At 45.0% G+C, this 18553-nt stretch overlaps 1 protein-coding gene across 2 annotated transcripts in view; it reads left to right on the top strand.

Moving 5' to 3' along the window:
• Positions 1-18553, top strand: part of Ttc29 (tetratricopeptide repeat domain 29) — a 203686-nt gene that overhangs the window by 100914 nt on the left and 84219 nt on the right. For both annotated transcript variants that reach the window (XM_006971720.4, XM_042277511.2), the window contains one exon: positions 17968-18059. In XM_006971720.4, coding sequence (XP_006971782.1) covers positions 17968-18059 — 92 coding nt within the window. The remainder of the gene's footprint in view (positions 1-17967; positions 18060-18553) is intronic.

The following is an 18553-nucleotide window of genomic DNA, read 5'->3' as shown; positions in this document are numbered from 1 at the left end:
TATGTTTATAATACCATAGATATTAAAAATCAATGTTTTCCTTTAAAAACATTGTGTAAATAAACATTAATATCCGTCACAAGATTTCAAAGCTAAAATTACTTTTTAATTGTTTGCTGTAATAGATGACATGGGAATAGCATTGTACCGTCTCTGTAGTCGTTGCTGTCTTCAAAATTGGTTTTTAAAGTATCAGAAAAACTTTCAAATTGAGACTCAGCCATCTGGGATTCTGGGTCTGGTGTGTCACGGAGCTCTTTGGCCCAGTTCTTTTCTGTCCCCTGATGGCATTGTTTGCATAGCACCATTGTTATAATCCTGCTTGGTGACAACAAGACAGATTGTATCAGAAAGATCCAGAATCCTGAGCCTAGCCTCACAGTAGCAACACCAGGCACCATCTTGGCAGCGAGGTGGGAGAGAGAGCCGGAGCTGAATATGGTCATCACTTCCCTGATGAGTGGCCACCATGGAGCAAGAAATGAATGAATTCTTGGACCTTAACCCACAACCTGCCATCCATGAAATGGATGGGCAGGTGTCCCTCCCTTTTTAAAAAGTACACATTGAATTACCCATTTCTCACACTATTAGACACAGACTACCATAATGTCTAGGATGACATCATAATGTCTCCAAGGACAAACAGGTTACCACTCTGTGTCTTGCATTAGGAAGAAATGTCTTGGAAAATGTCATAAAAATGACCATTGGGAATTACTAGATGCTAGCCTACCACTGTTTTTACTTTTGTTTATGGACAAGCGTAATATCTCTCCCCGCTCTCGTGTGTGTGTGTGTGTGTGTGTGTGTGTGTGTGTGTGTGTGTGTGTACATGTTTTGGTGTGTGCATATGTGGCAGAGGTGCATTTGTCTGTGGAGGCCAGATGTTGACTTCAGGTGACTTCCCCAATCACTTTCCATCTTATTTTTTGAGACACAGGCTCCCCACTGAAACCGGAGCTCTCCAGTGTGGGTAGACTGGCTGGTAGACTGGCTGGTAGACTGGCTGGTAGACTGGCTGGGAGACTGGCTGGGAGACTGGCTGGGAGACTGGCTGGTAGACTGGCTGGGAGACTGGCTGGGAGACTGGCTGGGAGACTGGCTGGTAGCAAGCCCCGGATGTCCTGCCCCGACCTGACAGGAGAGCTGCAGGTGCCTGCTGTGTGCGGGGCTTTTACAGAGTAGTTGCCGATCCAAACTCAGTTCTCATGCGTGTACAGCTAGACTCTCACCAGACGAGCTCTCTTCCAGTCCTGTTCTCTCTTGATCCGTGCCAGCTCTCCGCAGTTAGAGCTGAAATTAAGCCCTTGCCTGTAACGTTCCTACCCTGCCTCAGCTTTTTTCTACTCTAAGCTAAAAGATCCCTCCTTCCACATGAGCACTTTCCAGTTGCATGACTGTGGCCCAGTGTCTTCATGGCTATGTGCCTCAGTGTCCCCACATTGAAGAACTGGAAATGCTGTGCCTGATGTTTTCAGGAGACTGAAATAGTTTATGTGTTGGCTTGACAACATCTGTGTTCTTCATCCTGCACATGGTTTTGAATGCCTGTGGCCACACTGTTTGGGATATACTAGCAACAAAAGAGGCAAGAAATCTTTTCCCTCGTGGAACTTCTATTCCATGGGAAAGAGATAATGAAGATTGAGCAGAATAAGCAAGTGGATTATATTAGACGATGACAAGCCCTAGAAAAACAGAGTGGGAGATGCCCACCATTCAAAGGAATAGTGCTTATATACTGGGAGAGGGGATGAACTGAGGGAATTTTAAACAGATGAGGAAAGAAGGCCTCCTGGGGAAGCTAACACATGAGCATTGCCTGGGAGCAGTTAAGAGTCAACCATGCAGTGGCCCAGGCAGAGGGAACGGGCAAGTTTACAGTCCTGGGTGGCAGGGCTTTTAGCAGCTTGGTGCTAAAGGGGTCCCAGCAAAGCCAAAGGAGGAGGGTAGGAGGTGGTTAGAAAGATTAAGAATGGGTACACAGAGGACCATGGAGGCCATGATAAATAAATAAATATATATAATGGGGCTGGCAGTACAGTTCAGTTGGTAGAGATCTTGCCTAAAATGTATAATGCGCTAGGTTCGACCCCTAGCAACCTGTGTGGTGTTGTACACATTCAGGAGGTGGAGGCAGGATAATCACAACTTCAAGATTACCCTCAGCTACATAGAGAGTTCAATTCAAGCCTGAGATACATGATAACCAGTCTTAAAAAAAATAGACATAATCTAATAATAGTAATTAATGAAAGTAAAAGATGTTGGCTACAAGCAAATGAATGACATAAAAGTTCTCGGGGTTGGCCATTCTTAGTGGTTACAAGTAACCGTGCTGATAAAATGGCAGCAGCTGGTAGGCCAAACAGTGGCCAGAAAGCAGGAAGCTAACATTTGGAGCATCAGGAGATTTGGGGCTGTCGTGGCTGTCACAATGGGAGGGGGTGCTAGGCAACCGAAGCGCATGGCAGTTCTAAGTGACAGTGGAGGACAGCACAGGCCTGTTCAGGACAGCCAGCAGCAGGCAGAGTGCCGAGCCTAGAACCACTGACTCTGACCTTCAGTACAGCCAGCTCAAACCCCTCCCCTCCCTGCTCACTGTACATCTCACAATGAGACACTCTACTTTGTTGCTCCTGATTACACATTGGGAATATTAATATTTATTTCAAGGCTTTGTGAAGATCAAACACACAATGAACATAAAAACACTGTAAATGTAGGCTTTAGTCAATGGTAGCAACTGTCATGAGCCAGTGGCAGCCACCAAGCCACATGGGGCATGGGGCTCAAGGTAAGACTCCTTCACACAGGCATATATCTCTCAGGAAGGCAGGACTGAGCCAAGGACCAGTCATGTGAACAAAGGTTAAAGTTCAGAATATGATCTGTGGCAAGCTGTGGAATGCCAAGCTTCTATAAGAAAGTTCGAAGGTGTGAAATGGGGGTTTGGCCGGGGAGGGTGGAGGAAAGGCTACCAACAAGTACTCCAGGACAGATCACAGGATCCCTCTGAGCTGGCTGCTTCTCAATCAATGCTTTTGTATTGAGAAGCAACTTGGAAATGCCAGCTACAACAGCAATTCTTAGTGTAGGCTGAAAAACCCAGAGCTAGGATGCTAGTGAGCTACTTGCTTCCCACTATGTTTTCAGCTTGAATGCTATTCCAAAATTGATCAAAGGCATTGGTTGCAAAGAATAAAATAAATTGCATTTCTAAACAAACCACTAAAGAGTGCTAAATTGATTTAAGTAATTTGTGGGAATATTAATATTTAAAACTTCTGTGTCCGATGCATCTTTATGACCAACTATAGCAATAATAACCATCGTTTTGTTCCACCATTCTTCATTTTATAATATTACACAATAAACTCTGTGCAAACTTATTCTTTTGCTTTGGAATAGAAGTCTAGGAGTGTGGCTGCTTGTTTATGTTTAAATATCTTGAATTTTATTCAGTCAATAAAAGTACACTCGATTAAGGCTTTATTATTCTCTTTGCATAAGTTGAGGTGAATAAAATACAGTGTTTGGCTTTTATTATTTTTAAAAAAATCCTTGCCTCACACTCACTCCTTCGCAGTAAATTTGATTTTAAGCAGTGTGTATTTCAGGTTCCTTCCAGTTTCAAGCAAATTTTCTAACTTTGTGGTTTGGTACCTTGAGCTTATCTGAAAATATTCCTAAAATAGCAAAAGTGATTTTCATAGATTTTTAAAGGCATAGTGGAGGGGCACAGTATAAATGGAATATCTATCCATGAATGCCCCTTAGCAGCAGGAGGGTTTGGGTCCCCAAATGTCCCATGCATCCTCCGCGCTGACTTGGATTCACCTAACCTGCTCAATGTGACAGTCAGGCAGATGAGAGGAGACACATACGCTGTGCAATAATGGCGACTCAGACATCTGGATCGCAGTGCAAGCATCCCAAGGCCTTCCGAACTACTCATGCCTCTGCACTCACCCAGCCCGGCCTTGTCTCAGGCCCCTCCTCCTTGTCTCCGTCTCTGCTTGCCTTCATCTTTCTTTCTTTGTACTCCAACAGCCTCTCCCGCGGCCCTGGATCAGCCTCTTGCATCTGCTTGTGTGTTGGAGCGGTCCCTTCCACCACGCTTGCAGAGAAACTCCTCCCGTGCTTCCCCTGCCTCTGCCCCCGTGCCATCTCCCGCCTGTCATCGCTCGTGCGCTGTGCCACGCTGGCTTGTTTTGTCAATACCCATTTATTTGCCGACGGGATAGGAGCAGCCATTACATCTGACCTCCCTGTTTCATCAATTATGGATAGATTATTGAATGTGAACATCTGCAAACCTTGCTGCACCACTCCCCTCCTGGCTAAGATCAGATAAAGTACTAAACTGTTGTTTATTGTCAGGCCAAACTCTACTGAGGAGCCAGGGAATTCCAAGACTACTAGCACCCCATCAGCAGTACCCAAAACGGCTTCCTGTTGCCACCATGTCCCCTAGGAGTCCAACCATTTATTATTTACACTTATCACTAGTTGTTATAACCTACTCGATAAAAGCTCTTGGTGGCATCACATTTCCCGTCAGAATGGAAATGGTTCATAAATTGCTTCCCTGTCTCTCCTGCCACTGAGGAAGGGTCATAGATGAAGCCTCCTTGAAGCAGTCAACTGAAGCCTTTTCTACCATGCCTTATTTGAAAGGACTGGGTTCTTACATTGCGACAGGGAAGCATGACATTACAAACATAAATTAGTATTTACTGAGTTTACCAGAATAGTGGCTTGTGGTGGGAGGGACATTGCACTGTCCACAGAGAAGATACTAAAATGCTTCACAAGACTCCTGTGGATTTCTTAGAATGGGAAATGAGAATGAATTTTTATTGAATTCTGCCTTCCACGGGAGGGAAATCCAGTGCAAGGGATTGTGGATAGATGACGGCTTCCTGCCAGAGGAGAGAGAGAAATCTCCTGGTAATAGGTTCATGCAAGAATATGGAAACCTTTGTAGTATCAGTGCTTGTTAAAGCCTTCTGACAAATGTAGAACATTCAGAACCTTTCCTGTGAGCCCGATGTGGTTCCATTGAAGGCATCCAGCGGGAGGAATGAGCTGCCAGGGAGAGGTGGAGGGTCACGGGACTGCTCGCTTGGCACGGGTTCTCTGCGGCGTACACCTCAGACTTGTTTTGTTACCTACGAAGAGAGTTCTGCGTTTGTCTTCATTATTCATCGGCAAAATGAAGGAGGAGAGGCCTGTTATTAATTCCACAGATAAGGCCAGATTGTCCCCACTGTTCTTGAAGAGCTCCAGCTCTTCTCTGGCCTTAGTATCCTGGGGCCTGATGGGAAACATCTGTTTGTCTGAGAAGATGTCTGGACAAAGCAATCATACATTTAGATGGGGAGGTCTCACGTCTTTTGGAAATTCATGTGTATCCTTTTAAATTCACTTGCTGATGCTCCAGCTCTCCAGGCTAGTTTCAATTTGAAAATGTTCACACACTTTCCATTGGCCCTGAGTATGAAGTATCATGCTTATTCTTTATTGCCGGGGACCTAAGGCAATACATACCACATCGTATCACAACCACATTAGTGTCTCAGTAGGTACTTCACTCTTGATACTTGGCTCCGGTTCTACCATATCTACTCAACAACATTCAATGCTAACATGACTAGGAATTTAGAGTGCAATAGAGAACGAGGCCGAAAGATTTTTTGTCCATATGACTCAACTCAATGATTATAATTAGATGCACGGGACAGTGTGAAGAGAACTCAGCTAGGACAGAGACTTGCAGTTCCCTGTCAGAAAGCTCTGGAAAATCAAGAGAAAAGCTGGAAACAACAGCTCAGGCTTGAGACCTCGAAGGTTCTCGAGTCCAGAGGCCAAGGAAACCGGGATCAAGATTGAGAACCAGATGTCTGCATGGCGGAGTAAAGGGCCCGTGGCCCAGCATATCCCAGCGACTTGTAAATGCTGTCATTCCTGTGTGAGCGAAGTGAGTGGCAATGTGCATCTAATCTGATTAGATCTGACTGGCACTAACTATGATTCAGCTTGTCACAACCATCTCCAGCGTTCGTAAATAACAGAGCTGGTATTAGCTCTGATGTCATCACAGATACAGGGCCATCATCTGTCATACTCACTCTTCTTCCTAGTGGAGTTTGGGGTTTCTTAGTTAGAGCAATACCTGGGACAGAACCCCTCAACCTTTTGCATTCTTGTCTCATTCTGATTATGAAATTGCCTGTTTCTTCCACTCTGTGCCTCTCACTGGGGCTGGGATCTTCATAGTGTTTTTCACTGACAAACAAAAAGGGGAAAATGCTAAAATTATTAGCCTGTCACTTTAGCTCTAGATGCTTATTTTGCCTTCAAGTATTTCTCAGTTTTATTTCAAGAAAGAAATCCATTCATTATATCAAGTAGGAGGAGGTGATTGTAAAATGCCTGTGATTCTGCATAGACCACATTCCTACGAATCCCAAGAGGAGTCAGCAGTGGGTTCCACTGAGATCGGGGGACTCTTGGAAAAGGAGAGTTGAGTTTTCATATCGCCCTTCAGCGGCTGCAGCCAGTCTGTCCTCTCAGTGTGTTTTCCTTGAACACCCCTCCCTCTGCCATGCCTCACAGTTCAACAGTCTGAATGTCCTACGAGGATGTGATTGAACTAAGTTATCGCTCTAATCTTCCACCAAGCCGAAAGTTTGACATCAGGTTGCCGATAGCCAGTTGCCCGTAAATTGACTACCCTTTGGCCGAGGGCCTCTGAACAAAATATAAAACAAAGCCTCCAATGGGTTTCCTCTGCGGGAGGTCAAGGGCAGGGAGATACTTTCTTCTGAGAAACTGCAAACATAACTCACGCTATGACTGGGCTGCACCTGGTAGATGTCCCTGTGCCTTCTGACCTCTGATAAAATAACAACTGAGAACCACAGTAAAAATGTTCATATGTAGTGTTAATAATTACATCATAGTACAAATGATGTAATGAGCAACTTTGGATGTAACAATTTGGAGCAATATGCTCCAGTTCAGGGCTGAGAAAAGCTTTGTTTTTTACTTGTCTGTGGAGTTTCATCTCTGTCTTGAGGCTGAGCATCATCTGCAGAGGGGGAGCTTTAGGTAACACACGGAAGATTTTCTGGGGTGTATTTCTATCCTTATAAGGCTGTTGAAGGTATAGTGTCAAGTTACAGCACTTGTGGGATTATCCAGCGCTTCTGGATAAAGTATGAGTGACTTCAAACTTTCATCAAGGTGTAAAGCAAATGCTTGCTATTTCTGAAGAAGAGTGAGCATGCATGAGCTACCTCTTCAGACTAGCCGACTACCATTAGAAACTCATGTCTGGCTTACTGCTATTCTAACGTAGTGCCTGTTTAAAAACACTTCAAGTTTTCAAGAATCCACAAATAAGAAGAAAGTATAAAGATTTCAACAGAATAGAAGTGATTCACTATTTTGTTTCTTTAAATTTTTCAAAAAGAAAATAATTCCATCAGAGATATTTTGAAAGATTTATTTCATTTATTTATGTGTACACATGTCTATGTGATTGTCTGCACACGTGTGTGTGTGTGTGTGTGTGTGTGTGTGTGTGTGTGTGCCTTTGCCCACCTGAAAGCCAGAAGAGGACATTAGATCCTTTGGATCTAGAGTTGCAGGTCTTTTCAGGGCACCCAAATTGTCACACAAGTTCTGAAATCTCAATTCTAGTCCTCATGATTGCACAAGAACAATGTGTTCCTAAGTTCCTAAGGACTGAGCCGTCTTTGCAGTCCCTGACCGGGGACTGTTTTATTTCTAATTGTGTGGGGTGTGTGTGTCTGTGTGTGTGTGTGTGTGTGTGTGTGTGTGTGTGTGTCTGTGTGTGTGTGTGTGTACCTGTAGAGACCAGAAGATGATGCTGGATTCCCTAGAACTGGAGTTGCAGGCCACCTAGTGTGGGTGCTGGGAACCAAACTTGGGTCCTCTGAAGAGCTGCACCCACTTTTAACCTCTGAGCCATTTTGCTCCCTGGTTAGGAATTCTTAAACTAGATTATTGAAAAGAAGTAGAACATGTCTTAAATGACTAAACACATCATCCTGGAGTCTGAAACTCCAAATCATACTTTTGGAAGGGAGAATTCTAGGCCATTTGTTCCAATGCCTTCATATTCCAGAATTGGGACGTGAAATCTGCAAGACTGAAGTTACTTGTCTAAGATCACACAGAGAGCTGGGCAGACAGGAGAAATCAGAGCGCATGTTTCTCACACTCAGTCCTTTCTGCCCCACATCACACAGTCTCTGGGTTGTGTGCTAGACAGTACAAGCCATCAACGGTGGCAGGTGGGTTCAATGATGAGTAATGGGTTCCAAGGACAAAGGATACACCCTCCAAATGATCAGTGTTAGAAGCAGGAAAGTCGACTGCCTCCCACTGAAGGAGAGAGTTTCAGTATACACAATGCACTATAAAAAAGAAGAGTGAAGCTACTTTTGCAAAGGTTACAAAGTCACACACTCGGATGGCTCGCTCACAATAGCACAGCTGTAAGACAGTGTCACTGTGTTTATTGCATGTCAGAAGCTGTGCCTTTCTAGAAAGTGTATGTGAACCCTGCCCCGTCCTCAGCATTTCCTACAATGCCCCTCTTCATCTCCAGGAAGATGCCCCTGGACGCTGCTGGTGACGCCCTGGCTGGCCTCAGCCTCTCATGCAGGGCCTGTCAGAAGTCATTAGCCACTGACTTCTTTGACTAATGTTGCAGCTGATCGTCTGCATCGGGTTCAGACACTGCAAATGACGCAGAAGCATCCTCCCTGCTCACCAACTGTGAAATGGCTAAAGGGGGCTTACGTGCCAGAAATCAGAAGAAATGTATTTCCAATAAGATTTGACAATGATTGCAAGCTCACGGTGGCAGACCTGACTTTTTACCTTTCCTGGGTTTATTATTGTGCCAGTAAAAATCTGTATTGTTTTTTTTCTTCAAAGCAAAGCAGTGAACTGAGATTAGAGCCAAACTTTTGTTATGAAATGGCACAATCCAGGGCTTCTCTGGTGCATGTATAACCAAGTTCTAGGTGTGCTGCCTTTTTATAGTGATCAATGGGGAAAGAAGGTGAAAACTGTGCCCTGGGCAGGGGACTCATAACGTCTTGTTTGCAGACAATCTGCTGGCTGTCCTTTATGGCTTTAAGGATGATGTTTGATCTAAGTAGGCTTATTCTGACTCTTCTAGTTCTCTGAGATTTGTGGGGAAAAAACAGGAGGAAGCATTTAAATGTGACTAAACGGTGGCAGTTTTGTTCTTTCCTGTCTCCAAATGTCCTTGATGACTATGTATCTGCAGAGGAACTGGATGGGGAAAACAGCCATGCCTCAGGATTAGAAGCTGTTACACTGAGATGGACAAATTCACCTTGTTGCCCCATAAGACACACTCTTGGCTGGCAGGTGGGAGCTGCAGATCTTACCTCAGCTCAACTTACAGCTTGTTTATGGAGCTTCCTGGTGAGCATGTGGCTAGCTTCCCAAGGGAATAGTTTCCAGTCAGGAAAGTTATTTAAGGGAGCCGGGTCAGGATTTCTCAACAGTGGCTCTACTGACATTTTAGGCCAGACAATTCTTTGTTATGGGGTGTGTGGTGTAACTCGGAACTAGCAACCCTCCCCTGACTATAACAACCGGAAGTGTTCTCAGATGTTGACAGATGTCCCTCCATCTGAGAAAGGCTAGGTTAGACAAGCATGAAGGGAAAGTCGGGGTGTTACTTCACTCAAAGCCTTGGTTTAAATACCACACCACATAGAACCTTCCATCCCTCCTTCAAGGTAAACATTTTTCGTTTCCATCTACACCCTAGGTTCAGGGAGATGAAGGACTTGACACATGACACTCAGTCTGTTAGAGGGCCTGCCATCACCTGTGGTATTTGGAGGAAAGCTGAACACTCAGAGGGAGATTTGATTAATGCCTGCACGAGTGCCCTCCATGGCCTTATTAGTGCGAGCGAGTCTGTCCATGGCCTGGTCTATGCCTCCTGAGCTGGAGGATTCTGCCTGCGATGCCGATGCCGAACCAGCTAAGGAAGAAAGAGCGGGTGGGGGAGGGCGGCGAACGGTGAAAGGAAAAAATAGTTTTTAAACGCCACTAAATGTGAATTTTGAAAAGAATTGGGGGACTGGGGTGGCTTTCTCAGTAAAGTTCTTTTCTTAAAAATATGTGGAGCTGAGTTCAAGCCCCAGAACCCATGCCAAATTCCTCGGCTTGGCCATGCGCCTGTAGCTCCAACCCTGGAGGCAGGTAAGGGAGGAGCTCACTGTCACTGACCACTTGTTTTCATAATTGGTGAGCTCCAGGTCAATGAGAGATCTTGTCTCCGATGAGGTGGATGACATTCCTGGGGTGGTCCTCTGGTCTCCACATGCATAAACCGTCATATACATATACAACATATACACATGCATAAAAATAACAATTAGCATGCATTGACATTTTTGCATAGGCTTCCCATTTCAAGTGAGCTGCATCCTGGACCTGATTTTTTTTAATGACGGCTGCTTTGGGTTGTTTCCCCATAGAAACAGTGGTGGTGAGGGTTGCCATCAGGACCAGAGGCTTCTTTAAATCTCAGGTCATTTCCTGGGTGACCTGGTAGCACTGATTTGAGCTGTCCATGCTCAGTGATACGTGAGGAGAGAAAAGAAGCATGTCTTGTGTCCTTTCCCTAGACACAGGAACAAGTGCACCCAGTTTCAAGCCACAGGGAACACAGGGGCTCTGGCTTGGTCATGAACGTGGGGGACCTCAGCCAAGCTCATCAGCTGCCCTGAGATGAGAGAGACAGACACTGCGGTGACTCATAAAGTGCTGCTTTAGCACTACTTGCTTGGAATAGGATAAAAAGCTGTAATGAGTGACCAGCCTGGCTTCTCCAACAACAAATAAATCATAATCGAACTGATAAGTTGTGATTTGAGTTTTCACTTATCAATTAAAACTGGAATTACTCGCTCTCCATTACTAGATAAGCTTTAAGCAGATGTTCCTGTTGGATACTGCTGTGTCTTCATTCCCTGGCAAAACCTTTCTTTCTTCAGCGGTTCCATTCATTCTCATTTCAGGACAGCTGTTCAGGCTGTCCTGGACCCACCCCTGTCCTTCTTTTCAAATGTAGATTGATGTCCTCTTCATATGAGTTTCTTAATGAATCTTCAAATTCTTGTTGTATTTTCTCCAGAATTCTCAAAAATACCTAAAATTGCTTCATCATTGATTTCATTACAAATTATCTTCCATTCCTCCAAACACAGGGTTGGCTGTACAGGGCCAGGGACAGTTTTAGAATAGGTTTCAGCACCTAGAGAAAACTCTAACTTCTGCAAGGTTCTCAAATTTCTCTAATGACGCAGAGTCGTTGGGCTGTGTCTTTATTCCCTTACATGGATTCATCACACTGCACAATGTATTAGGTCAATGAAATGGTCTTTACGATGTGATTTTATAACTAGTCACCATTTGGAATGGAATGTGCTGGAAGAACTCTTTGCATGGTACCACCAGTCACTAGTTCTAAAAGTTTGGACAATATGAAAAAAGTGGTAACAAGAGGGAGTTAAGTTAGCAAAGTGTCACCTTTCCCAGTGTCCCATCTGCTGTGACCCACTCTCCTCTTTTCTACAACTCTTCCACACTGCCAGATACATAAGCTGACTCTTCCCACTTTGGTGACGTTGAGTTGACACAGCAGCATAGCAGATAAGCATTTCTCTTTCTTCAAGCTCATGAGCTTCACTGACTGTATATCTGGAAGGCAAGAAGACTTCTTCATCCCCGAGGGCACAGCACACCTAGGGGCTCCCTGTTCCCACTTCTCTGACCTGTGCTGGTAGATTGTAACCATCCAGGCTATAGATACGTGCCCACCATAGTCACAACAGATGCTGCTAGAACCCATGCATCTTCTTCCTGCTGTGTCTTGTAAAAACAGTCCCACTTTGGTTTTTCTCACTGATGTCAGTTGCCCAGCACTTGCTAACTACCTGTACATCACAGCTTACCTACTTTCAAAACCAGATGAGGCGTCACGTTAGACTTTTGCAAGCGTGGCAGAATACCTACCATAGACAGGCTAAATGAGGAAGTATGTTTGGGGCCATGTTTTTAGAGGCATGTGCCTGTCCTGGTGAGGGGGGCAAGACAGAGCAGAGAAATCCACATCATGGAGGCCAGGAAAGAAGAAGGAATGCCTTCACTAAAGGGCTTTCTCTTTCTCCTTGTTTATTCCATTACAGGCCTTACTTAGTCTGTGGGATGGAGCTACTCTTGTTCAAGGTTGGTCAGGCCCTGCTAGTCCATCCTCTCTAGAGATGCCCTCTCACACATAGGCAGGCTACACTCACACACACACACCCAGGCCTATGCTCTCACACACACATGCAGGCTACACTCTCACACACACACCTGGCCCATGCTCTCACACACACCCAGGCTACTCTCTCTCTCTCTCTCTCTCTCTCTCTCTCTCTCTCTCTCTCTCTCTCTCTCTCTCTCTCTCATACACACACACACACACACACACACACACACACACACACACACACACGCAGGCTACACACTCACACACACACCCAGGCCTATGCTCTCACACACACCTGGGTCAAGACTTACTAATCTCTTAGATGCCCCTTAATGGGATTAAGGTGACAAAATGAATTATCACAGTAGTTTGTCACAATGAATATAAACACTTCTATTTTCCATAGAATTCGTAATTCCATGTTATTTTCTACTTCAAGTCTTGGCTTTTTCTTTTTACTTTAATAAGAACTTCTGACTCCCTCTGTTCTGCATTCTTCTTAGATTTCCCCCATATGCATGGCTCTTCTCCTGAGCTTATGTTCCTGGGACAGAGAAACCCATCATAGACCAGATCCTCCACAAGATACGCAGTGTGGCTCTTGTGTCCTTCAATGATTCCCTGCTTGACAGAAGACGAACCATGGCTTTACAACTGCCTATGTGGCTCATGGTTCTGGGGTAACTGTTAAAACAAATACCAAATTCTCTCAAGCCATAGATAAAGTTGGTTGTCTTCCTTTTGGGGAGGGAACTCCTGCCAGGGTGCTCCTGGAGGCTGGTAAGCAGAGTAAGACTACTTGTTGTATAGTGTGCAGACTACATGATATGATGTATGGAGTCACAAGAACTGAGTGACAGCTTTTAACTTTCCTCTTTAGTGAGGAAATTAAATACAGAGCTCTCCTGCCTGTGTGCTGGGATATGGAACAGTCATGGAAGAACTAAGGCCTACTTCTCAATCTTCTTCTGAGTTTGAGGCTGGGCACATGCCTCTAGTTCCAGCAGTTCAAGAGGCTAAGGCAGGATTGCTTGAACCCAGAGTATGAGGCCAGCTTAGCAAACAGAGTGAGATCCCTTCTCACAGAAGGGGCAGAGGGATGAGCAAGAAGAAGAGGGAACGCTTGGGTTAGTGTTCGCCCAGGAGACCATATCCACCACCGTGAAGAAGCCACATGTAACAAACTAAGAACACAAGAGAGCTTCACTGTGTAAGCCCAGCTTATGCCCTCAAGAATCCTGCCTTGGATTGTTACTCATTCACACAGTTGCATCAGTCCAAAGTCTGGACTAGTGGGCAATATATAAAAGCTCTCAGTGTTGCAAACAAGTCACCATTGTAAGATTCCTAAGCTTTAAAATAGTTCTGGGGTCACAATTGTTGGTTTATTTGCGGCGCTCTTACCCTGTGAGGAAATGTCATGAACCAGGACAGAATCCACTAAAAAGAGTTTTATTAAGATAAAGGAGAGGGACAGATGTGCACAGGCCTGCGGAAAGACTTGTGAGTGAAGTGGGACCAGGAATCATGGCGCCAGCTTATAAAGGCTGGGCCGCGCCTGTGCACACAGGCCCATGTGGCTATTCCACACATGCGTGTAGATCACATGGTTGTGCTGTGTGCTTTACGCAACCACGCAAAGCCACAGGGTCCTGGTCATGCGAGACGTTTTGACCCAGAAATGTCTAGGTGGAAGTGGCTAGGTCCCGCCGTGGAGCGGTGTTGTGAATCGACATCAACAGTGACAGGTTTTTTTTTTTTTTTTTTTTGGTTTTTCGAGACCGGGTTTCTCTATGTAGCTTTGCGCCTTTCCTGGAACTCGCTTTGGAGACCAGGCTGGCCTCGAACTCACAGAGATCTGCCTGGCTCTGCCTCCTGAGTGCTGGGATTAAAGGCGTGCGCCACCACTGCCCGGCAACAGTTTTTATTTAAAAAAAAAAAAAAAAAAAAAAGCAAATGAACTATTTTGGGCACACAATAGTCAGCCTTTAATTTGAGATTCTAGAATGTCATCTAGAAATATGTGGACCAAAATAAAGCTCCTTAGAGTCTCTTCCTACATGTCTTTGTGCATCAGTTCAACAAGGTTCTTTACAAATTTTAAAAAAATTCAAAGGTTCTATCTCATGCCTCAGAGTAGGCTCTGTGAAGTCACCTCAGGTCAAAGCAATGAACTGTCAGCTGTAAGGATGGGACAAAAAGAATGTTCTAAGGTTTCTGCGGAGCTTCATTGAGAGGCCGAAAAATGAGAATCAAGGCTACTGATCATGTGCTATATATTCCAAAATTGCCAAGGGAGGGCCAGAGATGCAGCTCAGGAGGTGGACAGCTTGCTGTGCAAGTGTGAGGACCTGGGTTTAGATCCTAGCACCCACACCACTCAAAGCCAGATGTGGTGTGTGTGGGTGTGTGTAAGTGCAGTATGTTAGTTATTTTTCGGTGCTCTTACCCTGTGAGGAAATGTCATGAAACACGTCAGAATCCACTAACAGGAGTTTTATTAAGATAAAAGGACAGACAAGTGCTCAGGCCTTCGGAAGAGACACATGTATGGAGAAGAAGAAGGAAGCCGGGAATATGGTGCCGGCTTATAAAGGCTGGGTGGCGCATGCGTACACAGGTCGATGTGGCTACTCCACGATGCACGTAGATCACATGGTTTCGTTGTGCACTCTTATGCAACCATGCGAAGCCACGGGGTCCTGGTCACTCGAGATGCCTTGGCCTGGAAATGGCTATTTTGACAGAACTGGCTAGGCTGAAGTGTCTAGGTCCGCTGGATGTGTCCAACCGTGGGGGCGTGTTGTGGATCTATCACAGTATTTACCACGCCAAGCCAGATGTGGTGTGTGTGTGTAATGCAGTATTCACCACACCAAGCCAGATGTGGTAGTGTGTGTGTAATGCAGTATTTACCACACCAAGCCAGATGTGGTGGTATGTAAGTGCAGTATTCACCACGCCAAGCCATATATGTGGTGGTGTGTAAGTGCAGTATGTACCACACCAAGCCAGATGTGGTAGTGTGTAATGCAGTATTTAGCATGCCAAGCCAGATGTGGTAGTGTGTAATGCAGTATTTAGCACGCCAAGCCAGATGTGGTAGTGTGTAAGTGCAGTATTCACCATGCCAAGCCAGATGTGGTAGTAAGTGCAGTATTCACCACGCCAAGCCAGATGTGGTGGTGTGTAAGTGCAGTATGTACCACACCAAGCCAGATGTGGTGTGTGTGTATAATGCAGAATTCACCATGCCAAGTCAGATGTGGAAGTGTGCAGTATTCCTGAAGCAAGACAGGAGGCAGAGAACTCCAATGAAGCACATGGGCTCTTACAGGCTGCATGAATATATTATAGAGATTCAGCTGTGTATTAAAGCTATACTTTGACCGACCAAGGTTCCACCAAATGGGAAGCCATTTATCACAGAATATTTGGTGTTATACAGCCTTAATATTCAGCTGCACCTTGCTATGAAATTCTTGTGTGCCCATATACTATAGACCATTTGGCAAACAGTTCAGCTCCTCAGACCTGCTGAACCTCTAGGTAACTAACTCCCCTGCTGAGTCTAGGAGACAAGCAGACTGTAGATGCATAGCTTTATTTCTTGTGCTCAGACCATCCCCTTCCCTCAGGCCTAGGGGCCTGACAGAGAGACTGATTGAGGACAATAGGACTTTTTGTATAACCAGGTGCAGTAAGGACTGGAGTAGAATTCCAGAGGCAGACACAGAACCACATGGCCAGAGAAAAGAGAGGAAGACAGAGGTTCTGTAGAGGGTAAAGCAGATCTCTAATAGAGTTTATGAGGGCCAGGAGTAAGGAGCCAGGAAGGGGAGATGGAGGATGAAGGAACAGAGGACAAAGATCAGGTCAAAAGCATAGGAGCTTACTAAAACTATGAGGACAGGAAAACTGGGCACAGAGAGGAGCTGAATGTGAGGACAGGGCTGAAGCTGTACAGACAGAATTTTGTCACAGAGGAATAAAGTCAACGGACAAAAAAGCATGGTGTATGTAGATTCCTTTCCCTCAGATAACCCATGCCAGGCTTAGCATCTTTCCCAAGACTCTGGGAGGAATTTTCTCAGGGCTGGACTTGAGAAAATTCTGTTACCTTTAATGGGCCAGCTTAATGTTACACAGTGAGAACAAGAGGCCTCTTCCAAATGAGGAGGAGGTGAAGTCTGGAACCTGTGACTGTCCTCTGGCCTCCACACATGTGCCGTGGCATGTGTGTACCCAATTCACACACAGGAACACACACACAAAGATAAAAAAAAATGATCAAAATATATTATGTACATTCTTTTTGTTTGTTTTTTGAACACTATTATCATAAAACAATAACAAGTTGGGAAGTTGGCCAGTGAGCTCCCCAATTACGCACAGGACAAAGCATCACACTATAGCTTATCAATAAATGCAGTCATCACTTGTCAATCAAAACTGTTGAAAGCATTTTCAAAGTTTAGAACTTTGTGGACTTCAGGGTTGATGCAGAGCCATGGACAGGTCTTAACATGAGCAGTGTCTTATAAACCACAGGAGAGCTGCTTCTAACGAGGGATCACGATGGCCTCATGGAATTATTTCCCCAATGTTAACTTTGAAGAAATAAAGATGAATGTGACATGGAAGCAGATAGGGAAGGAAACAGAAAGCGAATGGGGGAGGGACCACAGGAGAGGGCAGTACGGAGACAAACGTGGCCTCTCCTAGTACATAACCCTTCGTGCCAGCGTCTGAGGCAGAGCACACCAGGCAGATGTGTGCCCCACCCCCGCCCCACCCTCTCAAATGCCATAAAGCGACGTCCTCTGATGCTTTCCTAGAAAATGTGCACAAAGGATTTTCACCGAGGTCTTTGGAGATTTCCTGCGTCCTCATGTGTGTAATAGGTTGGGCCACACAACAATTAAGGAAGAGGAGAGAGGGGATGGTGGTCTCTGTGTTTTCCTCCTCTGACCAGGGAATGGAGCAGGGAATTAAAAAGAGGAAAATGACAGCACACCGATGATGTCAATGCTAAATTAAATTAAGATCATATGTTTGGCTGCGGCAGCTGCAATCTTCTGATTACCACGGAGATTGCTGGTAATGAAGTACATTTGTAAGAAATATTTTTAGTCTGCGCTATATACACATAACACTGCAAGGCAGGCCTCTCCTATAATGACAGATTTAGAGAAGACCCATCGCCTAAATTCATTCTCTTCAAAGAGCTATTTATAGAAAGAACCATGATATTTGAACTACTATGGTAGAACATTCTAATCTGCCTTATATTACCTTAGGTAATAGTCTCCATATTTTAAAATAATGCTGTAAACCATTCAATTATTTATTCACACCTACATTATATAAACGGAAAGGTTTGGAGAATTGGGATGGTGTGAGGAAAAAAAAATTTCAAAAGTAAGACTTCACTGTCATGGCTCAAAGAGATAGCTGTGAAACAGTCATAGCACAGACAAAAATAAACCAAACCAGCGTGGACCTTTAATAAACAAAAACTTAGACGTTTAAAAAGGATGCATTTTCATCTTCTCTATCATGAAATGCGCCATCCATAAATGTGGACAGACTACCCGCTCAGCATGTTCCTCTCCCCATAGGTGCTTCACAGGTACTGTGAGATCGCCACCAACATGGATGATGACCTTAGCCTGGGGAGAGCCTACGAGGTGATCGCCAAGGTCCTGCAGAGGTAAGTTAGCACAGCCTTGGCCTGCTGTCCCTGTGGAGTCACCCAGCTGTGAAGGACTTAAATTGTTTGAGGTCTGTCGCTTTCCATTACTGCCTGCTGAAATTTTAAGCAGTGCCCTTCTTAAGTGACCCTTTGATGGTAAGTTACTTCAAACCAGTGTGGTATTTTTAAAAGATGCATCCAAAGTCGTCTCCGTCCGTTCCTCCATTGGGTTAGCTCCCTTTCGTTTTCTGAGTGATGACCTTGAATGAACCCAAGCAGGAAAAAAATCAGGTCACATCTCATAGGTCAGGGCTGCAGAGGGCCTGTACCAGGCAGTGAGCCTCGATGTTGTGACTCGCCTAGCCTCTGCTGAGTTCCTCAGGAAGAGTCTCCATCTGAACCTCCACCACACTCCTTTCATTAAGCAAACCTGGATTAACAGCTGGGTGCAAACCAACACTCCCAACATTTCATTTGAAACAGAAAGGTTAATGAAAATCTCTAGAGCAGCT

Source organism: Peromyscus maniculatus, chromosome 5, assembly GCF_049852395.1.
Source record: "Peromyscus maniculatus bairdii isolate BWxNUB_F1_BW_parent chromosome 5, HU_Pman_BW_mat_3.1, whole genome shotgun sequence".
NCBI classification, from domain to species: domain Eukaryota; kingdom Metazoa; phylum Chordata; class Mammalia; order Rodentia; family Cricetidae; genus Peromyscus; species Peromyscus maniculatus.
The sequence above is the reverse complement of the archived record's forward strand: the minus strand, read 5'-3'. Positions and strand labels throughout refer to the sequence as shown.